This window comes from Salmo salar, chromosome 04, assembly GCF_965601325.2.
Source record: "Salmo salar chromosome 04, fSalSal1, whole genome shotgun sequence".
NCBI lineage: Eukaryota > Metazoa > Chordata > Actinopteri > Salmoniformes > Salmonidae > Salmo > Salmo salar.
In genome coordinates this window covers 90,764,107-90,786,606 of record NC_138294.1, presented here as the reverse complement: position 1 = coordinate 90,786,606, position 22,500 = coordinate 90,764,107, and the positions used below count along the sequence as shown (strand labels likewise).

Below are 22,500 nucleotides of genomic sequence, written 5' to 3'. Positions count from 1 at the left end.
TTGTTAACATTTTTCAGAGGGTGCTGCATCATCACTACTTCCCACATTCCCTTTTGTCCGTGGTGTTACAGACCTTTTTTTTGTGTGTGGGGACGACGACGACGACGACAAGTATCTTCAGCTTTCGCACAAGTAAAACAATCTGTCCTACTTGGCCAATGGCCACGTGGTTAAAACAAAGTGAATGTCAAGCCCCCTGCCCTACAATAATTATTAGAATTTTGTTGAATTCCGTTTTAATGTCTGGATTCCGTTGATTCCGTCCTCGTTCTCCGCGGTGATGATTTTCTAGGGTCCTATGTGTATTTACCGGTGTGTAATGTGTGTTGTCCCAGGTGAAGTATGCTCTGATCAGTTCCCAGCGGTGTTTGATCTGTCAGGGGGACATCGCCCGTTACCGAGAGCAAGCCAGCGACTCGGCGAACTACGGCAAGGCCCGCAGGTACTGTACCTTGGCTACCAGGGAAATATCTTATCCGTGTTCCTGTCCGTTGACAAATCGTAATGGGAGAAACTGTTAAAATGTTGTAAAGATGTTTATGAAATAATACTCCTTTAGGTCTCTCTTGCGAAGGAGACTCAGACACACAGTAAATGTGCTCCTCTTCCTCCTCCCGTCTAGCTGGTATCTAAAGGCCCAGCAGATTGCTCCTAAGAACGGACGACCTTACAACCAGCTGGCCCTGCTGGCTGTTTACACGGTGAGAGGAGGGAGGGAGGGAGGGAGGAAAGGAGGGAGGGAGGGATAAAGGGAGAGGGAGAGAACTGTACTTTTCTGTGTGGCCAGTATAGCCAAGATTTTGAGAGAGAAATATCACATTTTTCTCAATCTCTCCCTCTCTCTTACTCTCTCTTTCTCTCTCCCCCTCTCTCTCCTTCCCCCTTCTCTCTCTCCCGCTCCATTCCTCTCCTTTCTCTCTCTCTCTCTCTCTCTCTCTCTCTCTCTCTCTCTCTAGAAGAGGAAGTTGGATGCAGTGTATTACTACATGCGTAGCCTAGCTGCCTCCAACCCCATCCTCACTGCCAAGGAGAGTCTCATGAGTCTGTTTGAAGAGGCCAAACGCAAGGTCACACACACACACACCTCCAATCATAACCCAGCTAATGTATTCGTTGACCAAACACAACCTAACACCAATCCTTTATAACAGGACTATCTTGTGATGTTGTGAAGCAGGGATTCTAACCTGCCCCTTTTACCCCTGACCCCTTGACCTTTCTCCCCCCCCCAGGCGGACCAGATGGAGCGGAGGAGGAAGCAGGAGTTGGAGGGGGGGTCCAGGGGCCCGGGGGTTCGAGGAGGAGGACGGGGGGAGGAGGGGGCCAGGGTGGAGATCTGGGTCAGCCCTATCGGCCAGGCAGGGGTTCCATCATCACATCGCGGGGGCAGCGAGTCCAGCAGAGACTCTGAACAGGAAGGAGAGCTGGGCAACCTCAGCCCTAGTGATGTGAGTAGAACAATTTACACTGTGTCTGTCTGTCTCTCTCTCTCTCTCTCTGTGTCTGTCTGTCTCTCTCTCTGTGTCTGTCTGTCTCTCTCTCTCTCTGTGTCTGTCTCCCTCTCTCTCTGTGTCTGTCTATCTCTCTCTCTCTCTCTCTGTGTCTGTCTCTCTCTCTGTGGCTGTCTCTCTCTCTCTCTGTGGCTGTGTCTGTCTCTCTCTCTCTCTCTCTCTGTGTCTGTCTGTCTCTCTCTCTCTGTCTGTCTGTCTGTCTGTCTGTCTGTCTGTCTGTCTGTCTGTCTGTCTGTCTGTCTGTCTGTCTCTCTCTCTCTCTCTCTCTCTCTCTGTGTTTGTCTCTCTCTCTGTGTTTCTCTCTCTCTCTCTGTGTGTGTGTGTCTCTCTCTGTGTGTGTGTCTCTCTCTCTCTCTGTCTGTCTCTCTCTCTCTGTGTGTCTGCGTCTGTGGGTGTGCACGTGTTCACTCATGCACCAGAAGAAGTGTATTTCTGGCCTCTCTCTCTCAATTAAATTCAAAGGGCTTTATTGGCATGGGAAACATGTTTACATTGCCAAATGCAAGTGAAATAGATAATAAACAAAAGTGAAATTGACAGTAAACAATACACAAACAAAGTAAACAAAGGTTTCAAAGGAATAAATACATTTTCAAATGTCATATTATGTATATATACAGTGTTGTAACGATGTGCAAATGGTTAAAGTACAAAAGGGAAAATAAATAAGCATAAATATGGGTTGTATTTACAATGGTGTTTGTTCTTCACTGGTTGACCTTTTCTTGTGGCAACAGGTCACAAATCTTACTGCTGTGATGGAACACTGTGGTATTTCACCCAGTAGATATGGGAGTTTATCAAAACATATGTTAACATTGCCGAAGTGAAGTAGATAATACACAATACAAATTAACAGTAAACATCACACTCACAGAAGTTCCAAAAGAATAAAGACATTTCTAATTCTTTGTGGATCTGTGTAATCTGAGGGAAATATGTGTCTCTAATATGGTCATACATTTGGCAGGAGGTTAGGAAGTGCAGCTCAAGTAGCATTCTAGTTTGCTCAGTTTTTTTTGTAAATTCTTTCCAATGTGTCAAGTAATTATCATTTTGTTTTCTCATGATTTGATTGGGTCTAATTGTGTTGCTGTCCTGGGGCTCTGTGGGGTCTGTTTGTGTTTGTGAACAGAGCCCCAGCACCAGCTTGCTTAGGGGACTCTTCTCCAGGTTAATCTCTCTGTAGGTGAGGGCTTTGTTATGGAAGGTTTGGGAATCACTTCCTTTTAGGTGGTTGTAGAATTTAACGGCTCTTTTCTGGATTTTGATAATTAGCGGGTATCGTCTCAACTCTGCTCTGCATTATTTGGTGTTTTACGTTGTACATGGAGCCTTACAGAATTGTGCATCCAGAGTCTCAATTTGTTGTTTGTCCCATTTAGTGAATTATTGGTTGGTGAGTGGACCCCAGACCTCACAACCATAAAGGGTGATGGGTTCTATAACTGATTGAAGTATTTTTAGCCAGATCCTAATTGGTATGTTGAATTTTATGTTCCTTTTGATGGCATAGAATGCCCTTCTTGCCTTGTCTCTCAGATCGTTCACAGCTTTGTGGAAGTTACCTGTGGTGCTGATGTTTAGGCCGAGGTATGTTCGTTTATTGTGTGCTCTTGGGCAACGGTGTCTAGATGGAATTTGTATTTGTGGTCCTGGCAACTGGACCTTTTTTTGGAACACTATTATTTTTGTCTTAACTGAGATTTACTGTCAGGGCCCAGGTCTGACAGAATCTGTGCAGAAGATCTAGGTGCTGCTGTAGGCCCTCCTTGGTTGGGGACAGAAGCACCAGATCATCAGTAGACATTTGACTTCAGATTCTTGTAGGGTGAGACTGGGTGCTGCAGACTGTTCTAGTGCCCTCGCAAATTCGTTGATATATACACTACCGGTCAAGTTTTAGCCCCTTTATTTCATAGTTGTTGATGTCTTCACTATTATTCTACAATGTAGAAAATAGTAAAAATAAAGAAAAACCCTTGAAAGAGTAGGTGTTCTATAACTTTTGACCGGTAGTGTATGTTGAAGAAGGTGGGGCTCAAAATGCATCCCTGTCTCACCCCACGGCCCTGTGGAAAGAAATGTGTGTTTTTTGCCCATTTTAACCACACACTGGTTGTTTGCGTACGTGGATTTTATAATGACGTATGTTTTTTTTTCTTCCCCCCCCAACACCGCTTTCAGTCAGACCTTCATGTCAAATTGAGTCAAAAGCTTTTTTTGAAAACAGTGCATGAGAAGACTTTGCCTTTGTTTTGGTTTGTTTGTTTGTCAATTAGGGTGTGCAGGGTGAATACGTGGTCTGTCGTACAGTAATTTGGTAAGAAGCCAATTTGACATTTGCTCAGTACATTGTTTTCACTGAGGAAATGTACGAGTCTGCTGTTAATGATAATGCAGAGGATTTTCCCAAGGTTGCTGATGACTCATATCCCACTGTAGTTATTGGGGTCAAATTTGTTTACACTTTTGTGGATTGGGGTGATCAGTCCTTGGTTCCAAATATTAGGGAATATGCCAGAGCTGAGGATGATGTTAAAGAGTTTTAGTATAGCCAATTGGAATTTGTGGTCTGTATATTTCATCATTTCATTTAGGATTCCATCTTCACCACAGGCCTTTTGGATTTGTATTTTGTCCTGTAGTTCATTCAAGGTAATTGGGAGAATCCAGTGGGTTCTGGTAGACTTTAATAGTTGATTCTAAGATTTGTATTTGATCATGTATATGTTTTGCTGTGTGTTCTTTGTTATAGAGTGGTTTATCCATACATCTCTGTTTTGGATAGATAACTCTTCATGTTTGTTTAGAGTTTTCCAATTTTCCCAGAAGAGGTTCGATTCTATTGATTCTTCAGTTACATTGAGCTGATTTCTGACGTGCTGTTCCTTCTTTTTCCGTAGTGTATTTCTGTATTGTTTTAGTGATTCACCATAGTGAAGGCGTAGACTCAGGTTTTCTGGGTCTCTATGTTTTTGGTTGGACAGGTTTCTCAGTTTCTTTCGTAAGTTTTTGCATTCTTCATCAAACCATTTGTCATTGTTGTTAATTTTCTTTAGTTTATTATTTGAGATTTTTAGATTTGCTAGGGAAGCTGAGAGGTCAAATATACTGTTTAGTCTTTCCACTGCCAAGTTTACACCTTCACTATTACAGTGGAACGTTTTGTCCAGGAAGTTGTCTAAAAGGGATTGAATTTGTTGTTGCCTAATTTCTTTCGTAAGTTTTTGCATTCTTCATTAAACCATTTGTGACTGACCAGCTCAATTCGGTCTTATGTAGCAGAATTTGAAATTGTGTTTATTTACATTGTGTAAAAGTAGAGACTCCGAGCAAGAAAATAGTATATCATACACTACAGTTGAGGAACAATGGGAAAGTAATTCTGCTGTGAAAGTTGATAAACTTGTAACCTCACTTTGGATAAAATGGCCTTTGAATGTCTTGGTAAACCTACTGGAGAGCTCTTTGTCTCCACCCATTCAGCATCGTTCACACCCTCTAAAGCTTTAGCCCCACCCATCTTTTTAAGGGTTGATCTGAGCGTTCTGTCCTAACAGTAGTCAAGCACCCAAGCTAACTGGCTAACGTTGGTAAGCTTGCTAGCTACTTCCAGACACAAATGAGAGAACAGCTCACTGACCATTTTACTTGCCCTAGCAGAGCTGGTTAGGCTGTTTTTATGTTATCCAGAGCGTTGGTGACTGCAACTGTGCTGCTAGCAACAATTTACGCTTTTTTGCCAACGTTTACAGACACCGGCCATATTCAACGGCTGCTGAACGTTCGTAACACACTCAGATGAGAGTGCTCTGAAATCAGAGTAAATAGCCAGAGTGACTTTACCCGCTGCGTCTATCAACAGTTGTCGCATTGACATAATTTTTTAAAATTTGTATTATTTATATATATATATATAAACAATATATATATATTGTTTTTATTATTATATATTCTTTTTTTTACCCCTTTTTCTCCCCAATTTCATGGTATCCAATTGGTAGTTACAGTCTTGTCTCATCGCTGCAACTCCCGTACGGACTCGGGAGAGGCGAAGGTCGAGCCGCACTGCTTCTTGACACAATGCCCGCTTAACTCGGAAGCCAGCCGTACACGGGGTGCGCATGCGCCCGGCCCACCACAGGAGTCGCTAGAGCGCGATGGGACAATGACAACCCAGCCGGCCAAACCCTCCCCTAACCCGGACGACGCTGGGCCAATTGTGCGCTGCTCCATGGGTCTCTCGGTCGCGGCCGGCTGCTACAGAGCCATGAGTTAAACCAGGATCTCTAGTGGCTCCACTCGGGAGGCCCCACATCATGTAACATTCTATTGAAATCATTACTTGCATAGTGGAGTCTTTTGTTTAGAAATGTAGCTAGCTAGCTAGCCAAACCATGAACCATTGTCCCAACTCATGACATTACTACCCTGCATGAATCTGCAGGTAGCTAAGCAACCAGGTTCAATGTTAGCTAGCTAACATTAGGCTATAACTAGCAAAGCTAATGGCTCTGAGATATGACTAATATTGCTACACAGATCATACACGTAACGTTAACTAGCGAGCCAGCCGGCTAATGTTATCTAGCTAGCTAACTTGAAAGAAAATGACTTTCTGACAAAATTAGAAACGTGTTGTATATGAAAATGTAGTTAGTCTAGACTATCTTACCCGTATACTTGGATGGATGCTTCTCCCTCTCTGTCACGGATGCCATGGTTGCCTTTAGTTTGAAGATGTAATCCGGAGACAATGTTTTCTCCATCTCCTTAGCTATCACATCCAGCCCACTCATTATCTCGGCCAGTCATGGCTAGCGGGAAGGTTGCTGACTTTTTCTATGGCTAAACCAACTAGGCTCGTAATTTACAGATGTCATACAAGTCTGTTATTAAGGCACATGTTCCAGAAGGAATTTCTGCCAAAAAAAAAAACGCATTTAAAAATGAAAATAATAATAATACAAAATAAAGGCAAAAAAAAAAAAAAAGTCTTTCAATTGGCTCTCCTGTGAAGTGGTGACGCACGACATACGCCTATTTACCTTAAACTAGTTACATTTGTCGTTGTTGTTCATTTTCTTAGATTGTCTGCATTTTGTCCATGAAGTTGTCTAAAAGGGATTGAAGTTGTTGTTGCCATATAGTTTCCTTTCCTTCCATCTATAGCATTTCTTAATATTACTTAGTTCCTTTGGCTTTGAAGCCTCATGATTTGAGTATTGCTCTGTTCAAGTAGACTGTGATTTTAGCTGAGATCTGATAGGGCTGACTGTGAACGCTCTGAGAGACTCTGGGTTTGAGGTCAGTGATAAAGTAGTCTACAGTACTACTGCCAAGAGATGAGCTATAGGTGTACCTACCATAGGAGTCCCCTTGAAGCCTACCATTGACTATGCACATACCCAGCGTGTGACAGAGCTGCAGGAGTTGTGACATGTTTTTTGTTGTTGGTTATGTTGTCATAGTTGTGCCTAGGGGGGCATATGGGGGAGGAATGCTGTCACCTCCAGGTAGGTGTTTGTCCCCCTGTGTGCTGAGGGTGTCAGGTTCTTGTCCAGTTCTGGCATTTAGGTCGCCACAGACTAGTACATGTCCCTGGGCCTGGAAATGATTGATTTCCCCCTCCAGGATGGAGAAGCTGTTCATTAAAGTATGGGGGATTCTATTGGGGGGGGGGGGGGGGAAATGGAAATGTTTCTCTGTTGAATTGAATTTATTTTGGGTAACAGACCTAAACAACAAAATGTACAATGTGGACCCAGAGGATTTCACTTGAAAATATGAATTAAAACGCTTGTTTTCAAAGTGGTCCTCGATGGTTAAAACAATAACACATAATGATTTAAAAGACAAAATTACAAACAACCATAAATACATTCATTTATATTTATAAATACATCCATTTATATTGATAAATACATCCATTTATATTGATAAAATACAGTCATTTATATTGATAAATACAGTCATTTATATTGATAAATACATTAATTTATATTGACATCCTAAAAAGTGTCACTATTCACTGCATGTCACGAGTGTCGTAGGGTAGAGACCAAGACGCAGCGGGAAAATGTACACTCATCCTCTTTTTTATTTGGTGAAGAAGGAAAACACATAAACGTATACAAAAACACAAACGAACTGGACAGGCTCGTCAGGCAAACAGCTAAACCAGAACAATCTCCCACAAAATCCCATGAAAAACAAACTCCTAATTATAGGACCTTCAATCAGAGGCAACAATAACCAGCTGCCTCCAAACTCCTAATTATAGGACCCTCAATCAGAGGCAACAATAACCAGCTGCCTCCAAACTCCTAATTATAGGACCTTCAATCAGAGGCAACAATAACCAGCTGCCTCCAATTGAAGGTCCAACCCCAATTAACTAAACATAGAAATACAAAAGACTAGATAGAACATAGAAATATACTAACATAGAACAATGACTAACAAACCCCGGACTAATAAATCAAATACCCCTCTACCTAAACACATACACAAAACACACCCTGAACCACATAAATCAAACACCCCCTGCCACGTCCTGACCAAACTACAATAAACAAATAACCCTTATACTGGTCAGGACGTGACACTGCACTTCTCCCTAACCTTAAAAATCAACAATATTCATTTCACATTAAAACAATCTATTAATTGCACATCATACCAATCCTTCAGATCAATACACCTGACCAGCAGTAGGGGGGCGCAAGGGGCAGTGGAGTGGTTTCTCTAACTTGGACAACCTCATTTTCCTGCTTTTTAAAGCTATTTTTACTTTTTCTTTGCTTGATCTCCAAGGAAAGGCTATTCCATAGACAAATGCCTGTATAGAAAAACATGCTCTGGTATTGTGACTGTGTTGGTTATAGACCATATCAATGTGGTTTTTTTCATGTAACCTGGGCCAATATCATTTAAGATGTCAAACATATATGATTAAGTTTAAGTTGGTCCACTCTGGAGTCCAAAGGCAACAAGCCAACCTCCCAGAACTCCTGTACCCCTTTGTGGTACCTAGAGGGAACATTCAGCACATACAGTTGAAGTCGGAAGTTTACATACACTTACGTTGGAGTCATTAAAACTCGTTTTTCAACCACTCAACAAATTTCTTGTTAACAAACTATAGTTTTGGCAAGTCGGTTTGGACATCTACTTTTGTGCACGACACAAGTAATTATTCCAACAATTGTTTACAGACAGATTATTTATCTTATAATTCACTGTATCACAATTCCAGTGGGTAAGAAGTTTACATACACTAAGTTGACTGTGCCTTTAAACAGCTTGGAAAATTCCAGAAAATGATGTCATGGCTTTAGAAGCTTCTGATAGGCTAATTGACATCATTTGAGTCAATTGGAGGTGTACCTGTGGATATATTTCAAGGCCTACCTTCAAACTCAGTGCCTCTTTGCTTGACATCATGGGAAAATCAAAATAAATCAGCCAAGACCTCAGAAAAGAAATTGTAGACCTCCACAAGTCTGGTTCATCCTTGGGAGCAATTTCCAAACGCCTGAAGGCAACACGTTCATCTGTACAAACAATAGTACGCAAGTACAAACACCATGGGACCACGCAGCCGTCTTAGCACTCAGGAAGGAGACGCGTTCTGTCTCCTAGAGATGAACTTACTTTGGTGCGAAAAGTGCAAATCAATCCCAGAACAACAGCAAAGGACCTTGTGAAGATGCTGGAGGAAACAGGTATAAAAGTATCTATATCCACAGTAAAACAAGTCCTATATCGACATAACCTTAAAAGCCGCTCAGCAAGGAAGAAGCCACTGCTCCAAAACCACCATAAGAAAAGCCAGACTACGGTTTGCAACTGCACATTGGGACAAAGATCATACTTTCTGGAGAAATGTCCTCTGGTCTGATGAAACAAAAATAGAACTGTTTGGCCATAATGACCATTGTTATGTTTGGAGGAAAAAGGGGGATGCTTGCAAGCCGAAGAACACCATCCCAACCGTGAAGCACGGGTGTGGCAGCATCATGTTGTGGGGGTGCTTTGCTGCAGGAGGGATGGTGCACTTCACAAAATAGATGGCATCATCAGGTAGGATAATTATGTGTATATATTGAAGCAACATCTCAAGACATCAGTCAGGAAGTTAAAGCTTGGTCGCAAATGGGTCTTCCAAATGGACAGTGACCCCAAGCGTACTTCCAAAGTTGTGGCAAAATGGCTTAAGGACAACAAAGTCAAGGTATTGGAGTGGCCATCACAAAGCCCTGACCTCAATCCCATAGACAATGTGTGGGCAGAACTGAAAAAGCGTGTGTGAGCAAGGAGGCCTACAAACCTGACTCAGTTACACCAGCTCTGTCAGGAGTAATGGGCCAAAATTCACCCAACTTATTGTGGGAAGCTTGTGGAAGGCTACCCGAAACGTTTGAGCCAAGTTAAACAATTTAAAGGCAATGCTACCAAATACTAATTGAGTGTATGTAAACTTCTGACCCACTGGGAATGTGATGAAAGAAATAAAAGCTGAAATAAATCATTCTCTCTACTATTATTCTGACATTTCACATTCTTAAAATAAAGTGGTGATCCTAACTGACCAAAGACGGAATTTTTACTAGGAGTATTGAATGTCAGGAATTGTGAAATACTGAGTTTAAATGTATTTGGCTAAGGTGTATGTAAAGTTCAGACTTCAACTGTACATAAGGTCTGGGCATGGTTGGTTGGGGGGGTATTGACTTGTGGGGGTGTGGATTAGAGGTTGACCGATTAATCGGCATGGCCGATTAATTAGGTCTGATTGCAAGTTTTCATAACAATCGGTAATCAGCATTTTTGGACGCCGATTATGGCTTATTACATTGCACTCCACGAGGAGACTGCATGGCAGGCTGACTACCTGTTACACGAGTGCAGCAAGGAGCCAAGGTAAGTTGCTAGCTAGCATTAAACTTATCTTATAAAAAACAATCAATCTTCACATAATCACTAGTTTAACTACACATGGTTGATGATATTACTAGGTTAACTAGCTTGTCCTGCGTTGCATATAATCAATGTGGTGCCTGTTAATTTATCATCGAATCACAGGCTACTTCGCCAAACGGTGATGATTTAACAAAAGCTCATTTGCGAACAAAGCACAGTCGTTGCATGACTGTACCTAACCATAAACATCAATGCCTTTCTTAAAATCAATACACAGAAGTATATATATTTTTTTAAACCTGCATAGTTAGTTAAAAGAAATTCATGTTAGCAGGCAATATTAACTAGGGAAATTGTTATTTCTCTTGCGTTCATTGCACGCAGAGTCAGGGTATATGTAACAGTTTGGGCCGCCTGGCACGTTGCGAACTAATTTGCCAGAATTATACATAATTATGACATAACATTGAAGGTTGTGCAATGTAACAGCAATATTTAGATTTAGGGTTGCCACCCGTTTGATAAAATACAGAACGGTTCCGTATTTCACTGAAAGAATAAACGTTTTGTTTTCAAAATTATAGTTTGACCATATTAATGACCTAAGGCTCGTATTTCTGTTTTTATTATAATTAAGTCTATGATTTGATATTTGATAGAGCAGTCTGACTGAGTGGTGGTAGGCAGCAGCAGGCTCGTAAGCATTCATTCAAACTTTACTGCGTTTGCCAGCAGCTCTTAGCAATGCTTGAAGCACAGCGCTGTTTATGACTTCAAGCCTATCAACTCCTGAGATTAGGCTGGCAATACTAAAGTACCTATTAGAACATCCAATAGTCAAAGGTATATGAAATACAAATGGTATAGAGAGAAATAGTCGACACGTCATAATTCCTATAACTACAACCTAAAACTTCTTAACTGGGAATATTGAACCACCAGCTTTCATATGTTCTCATGTTCTGAGCAAGGAACTTAAACATTAGCTTTTTTACATGGCACATATTGCACTTTTACTTTCTTCTCCAACATTGTGTTTTTGCATTATTTATTTGAGATGAAATAGATTTTATTTATGTATTATATTAAGTAAAAATAAAATTGTTCATTGTTCATTCAGTATTGTTATAATTGTCATTATTACAAATATATATATATATATATAAATAAATCGACAGATTAATCGTTATCGGCTTTTTTCGGTCCTCCAATAATCGGTATCGGCGCTGAAAAATCATAATCCGTCAACCTCTAGTGTGGATGTGGCTTGTCTGTCTCTCTCTCTCTCTCTCTCTCTCTCTCTCTCTCTCTCTCTCTCTCTCTCTTTCTTTCTGTCCTCTCTCTCTCTCTCTCGTCTGTCTGTTGATTTTTACCAGATTCTGGATCACATTTTTCTCTTTCCACACACATACTAGATGTTTTACATACTAGAGATGTTTTCTCTCCCAGGAAGTGGTGACTCTGACACAGCCTCTGTAGCAGACAGATGGTGCATTGTGGGCCACGGCGCTCTTGTTATTGCCATCTCCATGGCGATGCTACCTCGTAAACACACGCACGCACAGACTCACATCCTCTCATACACGCACACACACTCACACAGACTCACTCACACACACTCACATCCTCTCTCACCATGCAGACACACACATGGTGTTTCTTGAGACGTCCCCATTGATAAATCAATAGTTTATGAGAAATATCTCTCTTTGTTTCGAAGACTCATTTACTCTTCCTCTGTTTCTCTCCTTTCTTTTTTTCCTGATGTAAGTTGGCCTGTTGTCAGATTCTCTCATTCCCTCTCCTTTCTGCTCAGTCCCCTTCACCTAGCTGTTGTAACCAATGTATTAACCAGTCCCCTTCACCTAGCTGTTATAACCAGTGTTATAACCAGTCCCCTTCACCTAGCTGTTGTAACCAATGTATTAACCAGTCCCCTTCACCTAGCTGTTATAACCAGTGTTATAACCAGTCCCCTTCACCTAGCTGTTGTAACCAATGTATTAACCAGTCCCCTTCACCTAGCTGTTGTAACCAATGTATTAACCAGTCCCCTTCACCTAGCTGTTGTAACCAATGTATTAACCAGTCCCCTTCACCTAGCTGTTGTAACCAATGTATTAACCAGTCCCCTTCACCTAGCTGTTGTAACCAATGTATTAACCAGTCCCCTTCACCTAGCTGTTGTAACCAATGTATTAACCAGTCCCCTTCACTTTGCTGTTATAACCAGTCCCCTTCACTTTGCTGTTATAACTCATGTATTAACCAGTCCCCTTCACCTAGCTGTTATAACCAGTGTTATAACCAGTCCCCTTCACCTAGCTGTTGTAACCAATGTATTAACCAGTCCCCTTCACCTAGCTGTTGTAACCAATGTATTAACCAGTCCCCTTCACCTAGCTGTTATAACCAATGTATTAACCAGTCCCCTTCACCTAGCTGTTGTAACCAATGTATTAACCAGTCCCCTTCACTTTGCTGTTATAACCAGTCCCCTTCACTTTGCTGTTATAACTCATGTATTAACCAGTCCCCTTCACCTAGCTGTTATAACCAGTGTTATAACCAGTCCCCTTTACCTAGCTGTTGTAACCAGTGTATTAACCAGTCCCCTTCACTTAGCTGTTGTAACCTGTTATAACCAGTCCCCTTCACTTTGCTGTTATAACCAGTCCCCTTCACTTTGCTGTTATAACCCATGTATTATTCAGTCCCCTTCACCTAGCTGTTATAACCAGTACATTAACCAGTCCCCTTTACCTAGCTATTATAAACAGTCCCCTTCACCTAGTGGTTATAACCAGTTATAACCAGTCCCCTCACCTAGTGGTTATAACCAGTTATAACCAGTCCCCTTCACCTAGCTGTTGTAACCAGTGTATTAACCAGTCCCCTTCCCCTAGCTGTTATAACAAGTGAAGAACCAGTTCCCTTCACCTAGCTGTTATAACATGTCCCCTTCACCTAGCTGTTATAACATGTCCCCTTCACCTAGCTGTTATAACATGTCCCCTTCACCTAGCTGTTATAACATGTCCCCATTCACTTAGATGTTATAACCAGTTTTATAACCAGTCCCCTTCACCTAGCTGTTATAACCTGTCACCTTCACCTAGCTGTTATAACCAGTTTTCTAACCAGTCCCCTTCACCTAGCTGTTATAACCTGTCCCCTTCACCTAGCTGTTATAACCTGCTACCTTCACCTAGCTGTTATAACCAGTTTTCTAACCTGTCCCCTTCACCTAGCTGTTATAACCAGTTTTCTAACCTGTCCCCTTCACCTAGCTGTTATAACCTGTCCCCTTCACCTAGCTGTTATAACCTGTCCCCTTCACCTAGCTGTTATAACCTGTCACATTCACCTAGCTGTTATAACCAGTTTTCTAACCAGTCCCCTTCACCTAGCTGTTATAACCTGTCCCCTTCACCTAGCTGTTATAACCAGTGTTGCAGTTCTGTTGTTTATCTCAACCGTAGCACTCATACCAAGGCCAATGATGTCACAGAGAAATAGCATTTAACAATGAAAGATGACAGGACAGACATGTCTAATCAACGATAGACTGTCTGACTCATCAGTGCTCTGTTGCTCCTGTCTCTCTGCTTCTGTCTGCAGCTCAATAAGAGGTTTATACTCAGCTTCCTCCACGCTCACGGAAAACTCTTCACTAAAGTGGGGTGAGTACTCTGCCCTGTGTGTGTGTGTGTGTGTGTGTGTGTGTGTGTGTGTGTGTGTGTGTGTGCGCAAGCTTGTTTTTGTATTTTTTATGTCGTGAATAAAATATGTAGACTTCATTTTCTGCAGACAGCTTTTCTAACTCTCCCTGATGACGAGAGTAGCTGCTGTTTCAGAAGAAAATATTTAGCTTCCAATCACTGATGATGTGTGGTTGTCTCTCTGTGATGTGTGGTTGTCTCTCTGTGATGTGTGGTTGTCTCTCTGTGATGTGTGGTTGTCTCTCTGTGATGTGTGGTTGTCTCTCTGTGATGTGTGGTTGTCTCTCTGTGATGTGTGGTTGTCTCTCTGTGATGTGTGGTTGTCTCTCTGTGATGTGTGGTTGTCTCTCTGTGATGTGTGGTTGTCTCTCTGGATGAGAAATGTCTGTTTAAATGTGTTGCAGCATGGAGTCGTTCCCGGCGGTGGCCAGTCGTGTTCTCCAGGAGTTCAGAGCTCTGCTCCAACACAGCCCTTCCCCCCTGGGAAGAACACACATGTTACAGATCATCACCGTTAACATGTTCACGATACACAACGCTCAGAGCAGAGGTAACACACACACACACACACACACACACTTGTGCCCGAAACACTCAAGCCTGTGACTAAATGTTTCTCTCTCTCTTTAGGGGTAGATGGTGAGGTGAGATCTGTGTTACAGGAACAGACTACAGCTCTGGGTCTGGCCATGTTCTCTCTGCTGGTCCAACGCTGTACAGAGCTGCTGAGAGACACACCCGCAGGTATACACACGCACGCACGCACACACACGCACACACTGAGAGATGTAAGGGTATACGATAACGTACAGTTATGACAATAACTACTGTTCTCCGACGGAAGGGAATAAGGTATTACATATACTACGGGGAGTCAACAACCAATCATATTCACCTGAAGAACGGACCAATGGATATCGATCCCGCCCTCGGCGGACCAGTCTTCCTGGCTGATAATAGCTGGGCTCGCATCCATTTCCTCAATTCAGTACCGCTCTTCAGCGAGTCCAAACCCACTGACGGCGCAGGGCTAAAATATTTTCTACTCGGTTCCCTCCTTCAGGGAACAGTAGTTATATTCATAACTGTACATTCCCTTTTTCAGTAGGTCACTCTATATAACATACCATGGAGATGCCCCAAGCCCGGCTCAGAGGACCAAGCCACCCCGAGGACACAGGTTTCACCGCTTCCTAAAAGGGCTTACAGAAGACACCTCCCCCCCCCTCCCCAAGACTTACCTGCGACGCCTTAACTGACCCATACAGGGAACCAGAAGCTGCTGCAACTTGGGTATGTGTACTGACACGCTGCCACTGCAGCCCAAGTCCCTAAACCCCACTGTTCCAAGTCCAAAACAAACAGAACACCTGTCGTGACTTGGTAAAGCACACGCGTGCTGCATAGCATCAACTAGAGTTGATGAACCACGGCAGCCCAAGGCTTAAACCCACAGGAAACCTGCAGTAACCTGGAAACTGTTGACTCTCGCGCGCTGCCACGGCAGCCCAAGGCTTAAACCCACAGGAAACCTGCAGTAACCTGGAAACTGTTGACTCTCGCGCGCTGCCACGGCAGCCCAAGGCACACGGAAACAATTTGTCAACCACGACAGCAGATATGGGATCTGTGAGTTTTGGCCCCATAAAGTTTGAATTTAACGGCTATGGGTTTACAGTCGACGAGAGGGCTGTGTAAGGAAGTGGCACGTGTTTTTTTTTAGAGTTGACATCAGGTTAAAGGAGTTTCTCATTTTTCAGAGCTCTTTGGTAGACCTTTGGATATTATTTCTATAGCTTTTTGAGAAGGGCCTTTTTCCACCTTGAAGGTTTATATGGAAGCCATCCCGACAACATGGAACTGTTTATTATCTCTGCATAGTCACTTCACCTACATGTACAAATGACTTCGACTAACCTGTACCCCTGCACATTGACTCAGTACCGGTACCCCCTGTATATAGCCTCATTACTAACCTGTACCCCTGCACATTGACTCAGTACCGGTACCCCCTGTATATAGCCTCATTACTAACCTGTACCCCCGCACATTGACTCAGTACCGGTACCCCCTGTATATAGCCTCATTACTAACCTGTACCCCTGCACATTGACTCAGTACCGGTACCCCCTGTATATAGCCTCATTACTAACCTGTACCCCTACACATTGACTCAGTACCGGTACCCCCTGTATATAGCCTCATTACTAACCTGTACCCCTACACATTGACTCAGTACCGGTACCCCCTGTATATAGCCTCATTACTAACCTGTACCCCTGCACATTGACTCAGTACCGGTACCCCCTGTATATAGCCTCATTACTAACCTGTACCCCTGCACATTGACTCAGTACCGGTACCCCCTGTATATAGCCTCATTACTAACCTGTACCCCTGCACATTGACTCAGTACTGGTACCCCCTGTATATAGCCTCATTACTAACCTGTACCCCTGCACATTGACTCGGTACCGGTACCCCCTGTATATAGCCTCATTACTAACCTGTACCCCTGCAAATTGACTTGGTACCGGTACCCCCTGTATATAGCCTCATTACTAACCTGTACCCCTGCACATTGACTTGGTACCGGTACCCCCTGTATATAGCCTCATTACTAACCTGTACCCCTGCACATTGACTCAGTACTGGTACCCCCTGTATATAGCCTCATTACTAACCTGTACCCCTGCACATTGACTCAGTACCGGTACCCCCTGTATATAGCCTCATTACTAACCTGTACCCCTGCACATTGACTTGGTACCGGTACCCCCTGTATATAGCCTCATTACTAACCTGTACCCCTGCACATTGACTTGGTACCGGTACCCCCTGTATATAGCCTCATTACTAACCTGTACCCCTACACATTGACTTGGTACCGGTACCCCCTGTATATAGCCTCATTACTAACCTGTACCCCTGACTCGGTACCGGTACCCCCTGTATATAGCCTCATTACTAACCTGTACCCCTCCACATTGACTCAGTACCGGTACCCCCTGTATATAGCCTCATTACTAACCTGTACCCCTCCACATTGACTCAGTACTGGTACTCACTGTATATAGCCTCATTACTAACCTGTACCCCTGACTCGGTACCGGTACCCCTGTATATAGCCTCATTACTAACCTGTACCCCTGACTCGGTAACGGTACCCCCTGTATATAGCCTCATTACTAACCTGTACCCCTGACTCGGTACCGGTACCCCCTGTATATAGCCTCATTACTAACCTGTACCCCTGCACATTGACTCGGTACCGGTACCCCCTGTATATAGCCTCATTACTAACCTGTACCCCTCCACATTGACTCGGTACCGGTACCCCCTGTATATAGCCTCATTACTAACCTGTAGCCCTGCACATTGACTCAGTACCGGTACCCCCTGTATATAGTCTCATTACTAACCTGTACCCCTCCACATTGACTCAGTACCGGTACCCCCTGTATATAGCCTCATTACTAACCTGTACCCCTGCACATTGACTTGGTACCGGTACCCCCTGTATATAGCCTCATTACTAACCTGTACCCCTCCACGTTGACTTGGTACCGGTACCCCCTATATATAGCCTCATTACTAACCTGTACCCCTCCACGTTGACTCTGTACCGGTACCCCCTGGATATAGCCTCCACATTGACTCTGTACCGGTACCCCCTGTATATAGCCTCCACATTGACTCAGTACCGGTACCCCCTGTATATAGCCTCCACATTGACTCTGTACTGTTACCCCCTGTATATAGCCTCCACATTGACTCTGTACCGGTACCCCCTGTATATAGCCTCCACATTGACTCAGTACCGGTACCCCCTGTATATAGCCTCCACATTGACTCTGTACTGGTACCCCCCTGTATATAGCCTCCACATTGACTCTGTACCGGTACCCCCTGTATATAGCCTCCACATTGACTCTGTACCGGTACCCCCTGTATATAGCCTCCACATTGACCCTGTACCGGTACCCCCTGTATATAGCCTCCACATTGACCCTGTACCGGTACCCCCTGTATATAGCCTCCACATTGACCCTGTACCGGTACCCCCCTGTATATATCCTCCACATTGACTCTGTACCGGTACCCCCCTGTATATAGCCTCCACACTGACTCTGTACCGGTACCCCCTGTATATAGCCTCCACGTTGACTCTGTACTGGTACCCCCCTGTATATAGCCTCCACATTGACTCTGTACCGGTAGCCCCTGTATATAGCCTCCACATTGACTCTGTACCGGTACCCCCTGTATATAGCCTCCACATTGACCCTGTACCGGTACCCCCTGTATATAGCCTCCACATTGACCCTGTACCGGTACCCCCTGTATATAGCCTCCACATTGACCCTGTACCGGTTCCCCCTGTATATAGCCTCCACATTGACCCTGTACCGGTACCCCCCTGTATATAGCCTCCACATTGACTCTGTACCGTAACACCCTGTATATAGCCTCCACATTGACTCTATACCGTAATACCCTGTATATAGCCTCCACATTGACTCTGTACCGTAATACCCTGTATATAGCCTCCACATTGACTCTGTACCGTAACACCCTGTATATAGCCTCCACATTGACTCTGTACCGTAACACCCTGTATATAGCCTCATTACTAACCTGTACCCCTGCACATTGACTTGGTACCGGTACCCCCTGTATATAGCCTATTTACTAACCTGTACCCCTGCACATTGACTCAGTACTGGTACCCCCTGTATATAGCCTCATTACTAACCTGTACCCCTGCACATTGACTCAGTACCGGTACCCCCTGTATATAGCCTCATTACTAACCTGTACCCCTGCACATTGACTTGGTACCGGTACCCCCTGTATATAGCCTCATTACTAACCTGTACCCCTGCACATTGACTTGGTACCGGTACCCCCTGTATATAGCCTCATTACTAACCTGTACCCCTACACATTGACTTGGTACCGGTACCCCCTGTATATAGCCTCATTACTAACCTGTACCCCTGACTCGGTACCGGTACCCCCTGTATATAGCCTCATTACTAACCTGTACCCCTCCACATTGACTCAGTACCGGTACCCCCTGTATATAGCCTCATTACTAACCTGTACCCCTCCACATTGACTCAGTACTGGTACTCACTGTATATAGCCTCATTACTAACCTGTACCCCTGACTCGGTAACGGTACCCCTGTATATAGCCTCATTACTAACCTGTACCCCTGACTCGGTAACGGTACCCCCTGTATATAGCCTCATTACTAACCTGTACCCCTGCACTGCACGGTACCGGTACCCCCCTGTATATAGCCTCATTACTAACCTGTACCCCTGCACATAGACTTGGTACCGGTACCCCCTGTATATAGCCTCATTACTAACCTGTACCCCTGCACATTGACTTGGTACCGGTACCCCCTGTATATAGCCTCATTACTAACCTGTACCCCTCCACATTGACTGGGAACCGGTACCCCCTGTATATAGCCTCATTACTAACCTGTACCCCTGACTCGGTACCGGTACCCCCTGTATATAGCCTCATTACTAACCTGTACCCCTCCACATTGACTCAGTACCGGTACCCCCTGTATATGGCCTCATTACTAACCTGTACCCCTCCACATTGACTCAGTACTGGTACCCCCTGTATATAGCCTCATTACTAACCTGTACCCCTCCACATTGACTCGGTACCGGTACCCCTGTATATAGCCTCATTACTAACCTGTACCCCTGACTCGGTACCGGTACCCCCTGTATATAGCCTCATTACTAACCTGTACCCCTGACTCGGTACCGGTACCCCCTGTATATAGCCTCATTACTAACCTGTACCCCTGCACATTGACTCGGTACCGGTACCCCCTGTATATAGCCTCATTACTAACCTGTACCCCTACACATTGACTCGGTACTGGTACCCCCTGTATATAGCCTCATTACTAACCTGTACCCCTCCACATTGACTCGGTACCGGTACCCCCTGTATATAGCCTCATTACTAACCTGTACCCCTGCACATTGACTCAGTACCGGTACCCCCTGTATATAGTCTCATTACTAACCTGTACCCCTCCACATTGACTCAGTACCGGTACCCCCTGTATATAGCCTCATTACTAACCTGTACCCCTGCACATTGACTTGGTACCGGTACCCCCTGTATATAGCCTCATTACTAACCTGTACCCCTCCACGTTGACTTGGTACCGGTACCCCCTGTATATAGCCTCATTACTAACCTGTACCCCTCCACGTTGACTCTGTACCGGTACCCCCTGGATATAGCCTCCACATTGACTCTGTACCGGTACCCCCTGTATATAGCCTCCACATTGACTCAGTACCGGTACCCCCTGTATATAGCCTCCACATTGACTCTGTACCGGTACCCCCTGTATATAGCCTCCACATTGACTCTGTACTGGTACCCCCCTGTATATAGCCTCCACATTGACTCTGTACCGGTACCCCCTGTATATAGCCTCCACATTGACTCTGTACCGGTACCCCCTGTATATAGCCTCCACATTGACCCTGTACCGGTACCCCCTGTATATAGCCTCCACATTGACCCTGTACCGGTACCCCCTGTATATAGCCTCCACATTGACCCTGTACCGGTACCCCCCTGTATATATCCTCCACATTGACTCTGTACCGGTACCCCCCTGTATATAGCCTCCACACTGACTCTGTACCGGTACCCCCTGTATATAGCCTCCACGTTGACTCTGTACTGGTACCCCCCTGTATAAAGCCTCCACATTGACTCTGTACCGGTACCCCCTGTATATAGCCTCCACATTGACTCTGTACCGGTACCCCCTGTATATAGCCTCCACATTGACTCTATACCGGTACCCCCTGTATATAGCCTCCACATTGACTCTGTACCGGTACCCCCTGTATATAGCCTCCACATTGACTCTGTACCGTAACACCCTGTATATAGCCTCCACATTGACTCTGTACCGTAACACCCTGTATATAGCCTCCACATTGACTCTGTACCGTAACACCCTGTATATAGCCTCCACATTGACTCTGTACCGTAACACCCTGTATATAGCCTCCACATTGACTCTGTACCGTAACACCCTGTATATAGCCTCCACATTGACTCTGTACCGTAACACCCTGTATATAGCCTCCACATTGACTCTGTACCGTAATACCCTGTATATAGCCTCATTATTGTTATTTTATTGTTACTTATTTATTTTCTTATTTCTAGTTTTTTTTCTATTTTTTTTTTTACTTTAGTTTATTCAGGAATTTTGTTGTTAACTCTATTTTCTTAACTGCGTTGTTGGTTAGTGGCTTGTAAGTAAGCATTTCACGGTCAGGTCAACACGGTTGTGTTTGGCGACTCTAACAAATAATACAATTTGATTATGGGTCCCCGTCCAAAAGGCGGATAATCTCAAAGAACCAGCCTCCACAATCACGCAACCTCAACACAGTTGAGTTGGTTTGGGGATGAGTTGGACCGCAGAGTGAAGGAAAAGCAGCCAAAAAAGTGCTCAGCATATGTGGGAACTCCTTCAAGACTTTTGGAAAAGCATTCGTCATGAAGCTGGGTGAGAGAATGCCAAGAGTGTGCAAAGCTGTCATCAAGGTAAAGGGTGGCTACTTTGAAGAATCTCAAATATAAAATATATTTTGATTTGTTTAACTTTTTTTTGTTGGTTACTACATGATTCCATATGTGTTATTTAATAGTTGAGATGTATTCACTATTATGTATTCACTATTATTGTACTATCTTTTGACTGTTAGTGTACATTGGCCACAACCGAGGGTGCAGTCTCCACTCCGTAGAGATAGGACCCCCCCCCCCCCACGGAAAGTAGTACCACACCCACGTTGTGAGATCTGGGAAGATGCGTCACCGTACTCATCACCCATGGTGAAACTCTACATGTCCTCACCACCCGTGGTGAAACTCTACATGTCCTCACCACCCATGGTGAAACTCTACATGTCCTCGTCACCCGTGGTGAAACTCTACATGTCCGCCACTGGACGAAACACGCTGCCAGTCTCTCATATATTATCTCATGAGGGGCCCTGCGCCACCCTGAGGACTGGGATGTTTTCAATCCAGCACTATGAGGACTGGGATGTTTTCATATCCAGCACTATGAGGACTGGGATGTTTTCATATCCAGCACTATGAGGACTGGGATGTTTTCATATCCAACACCCTGAGGACTGGGATGTTTTCATATCCAGCACCCTGAGGACTGGGATGTTTTCATATCCAACACTGAGGACTGGGATGTTTTCATATCCAGCACCCTGAGGACTGGGATGTTTTCATATCCAGCACCC

At 44.2% G+C, this 22,500-nt stretch overlaps 1 protein-coding gene across 2 annotated transcripts in view; it reads left to right on the top strand.

Moving 5' to 3' along the window:
- Positions 1 to 22,500, top strand: part of smg6 (SMG6 nonsense mediated mRNA decay factor) — a 65,000-nt gene that overhangs the window by 17,958 nt on the left and 24,542 nt on the right. For both annotated transcript variants that reach the window (XM_045717430.2, XM_045717431.2), the window contains exons 5-11: positions 336 to 442; positions 623 to 701; positions 957 to 1,067; positions 1,233 to 1,448; positions 14,061 to 14,122; positions 14,566 to 14,711; positions 14,792 to 14,905. In XM_045717430.2, coding sequence (XP_045573386.2) covers positions 336 to 442; positions 623 to 701; positions 957 to 1,067; positions 1,233 to 1,448; positions 14,061 to 14,122; positions 14,566 to 14,711; positions 14,792 to 14,905 — 835 coding nt within the window. The remainder of the gene's footprint in view (positions 1 to 335; positions 443 to 622; positions 702 to 956; positions 1,068 to 1,232; positions 1,449 to 14,060; positions 14,123 to 14,565; positions 14,712 to 14,791; positions 14,906 to 22,500) is intronic.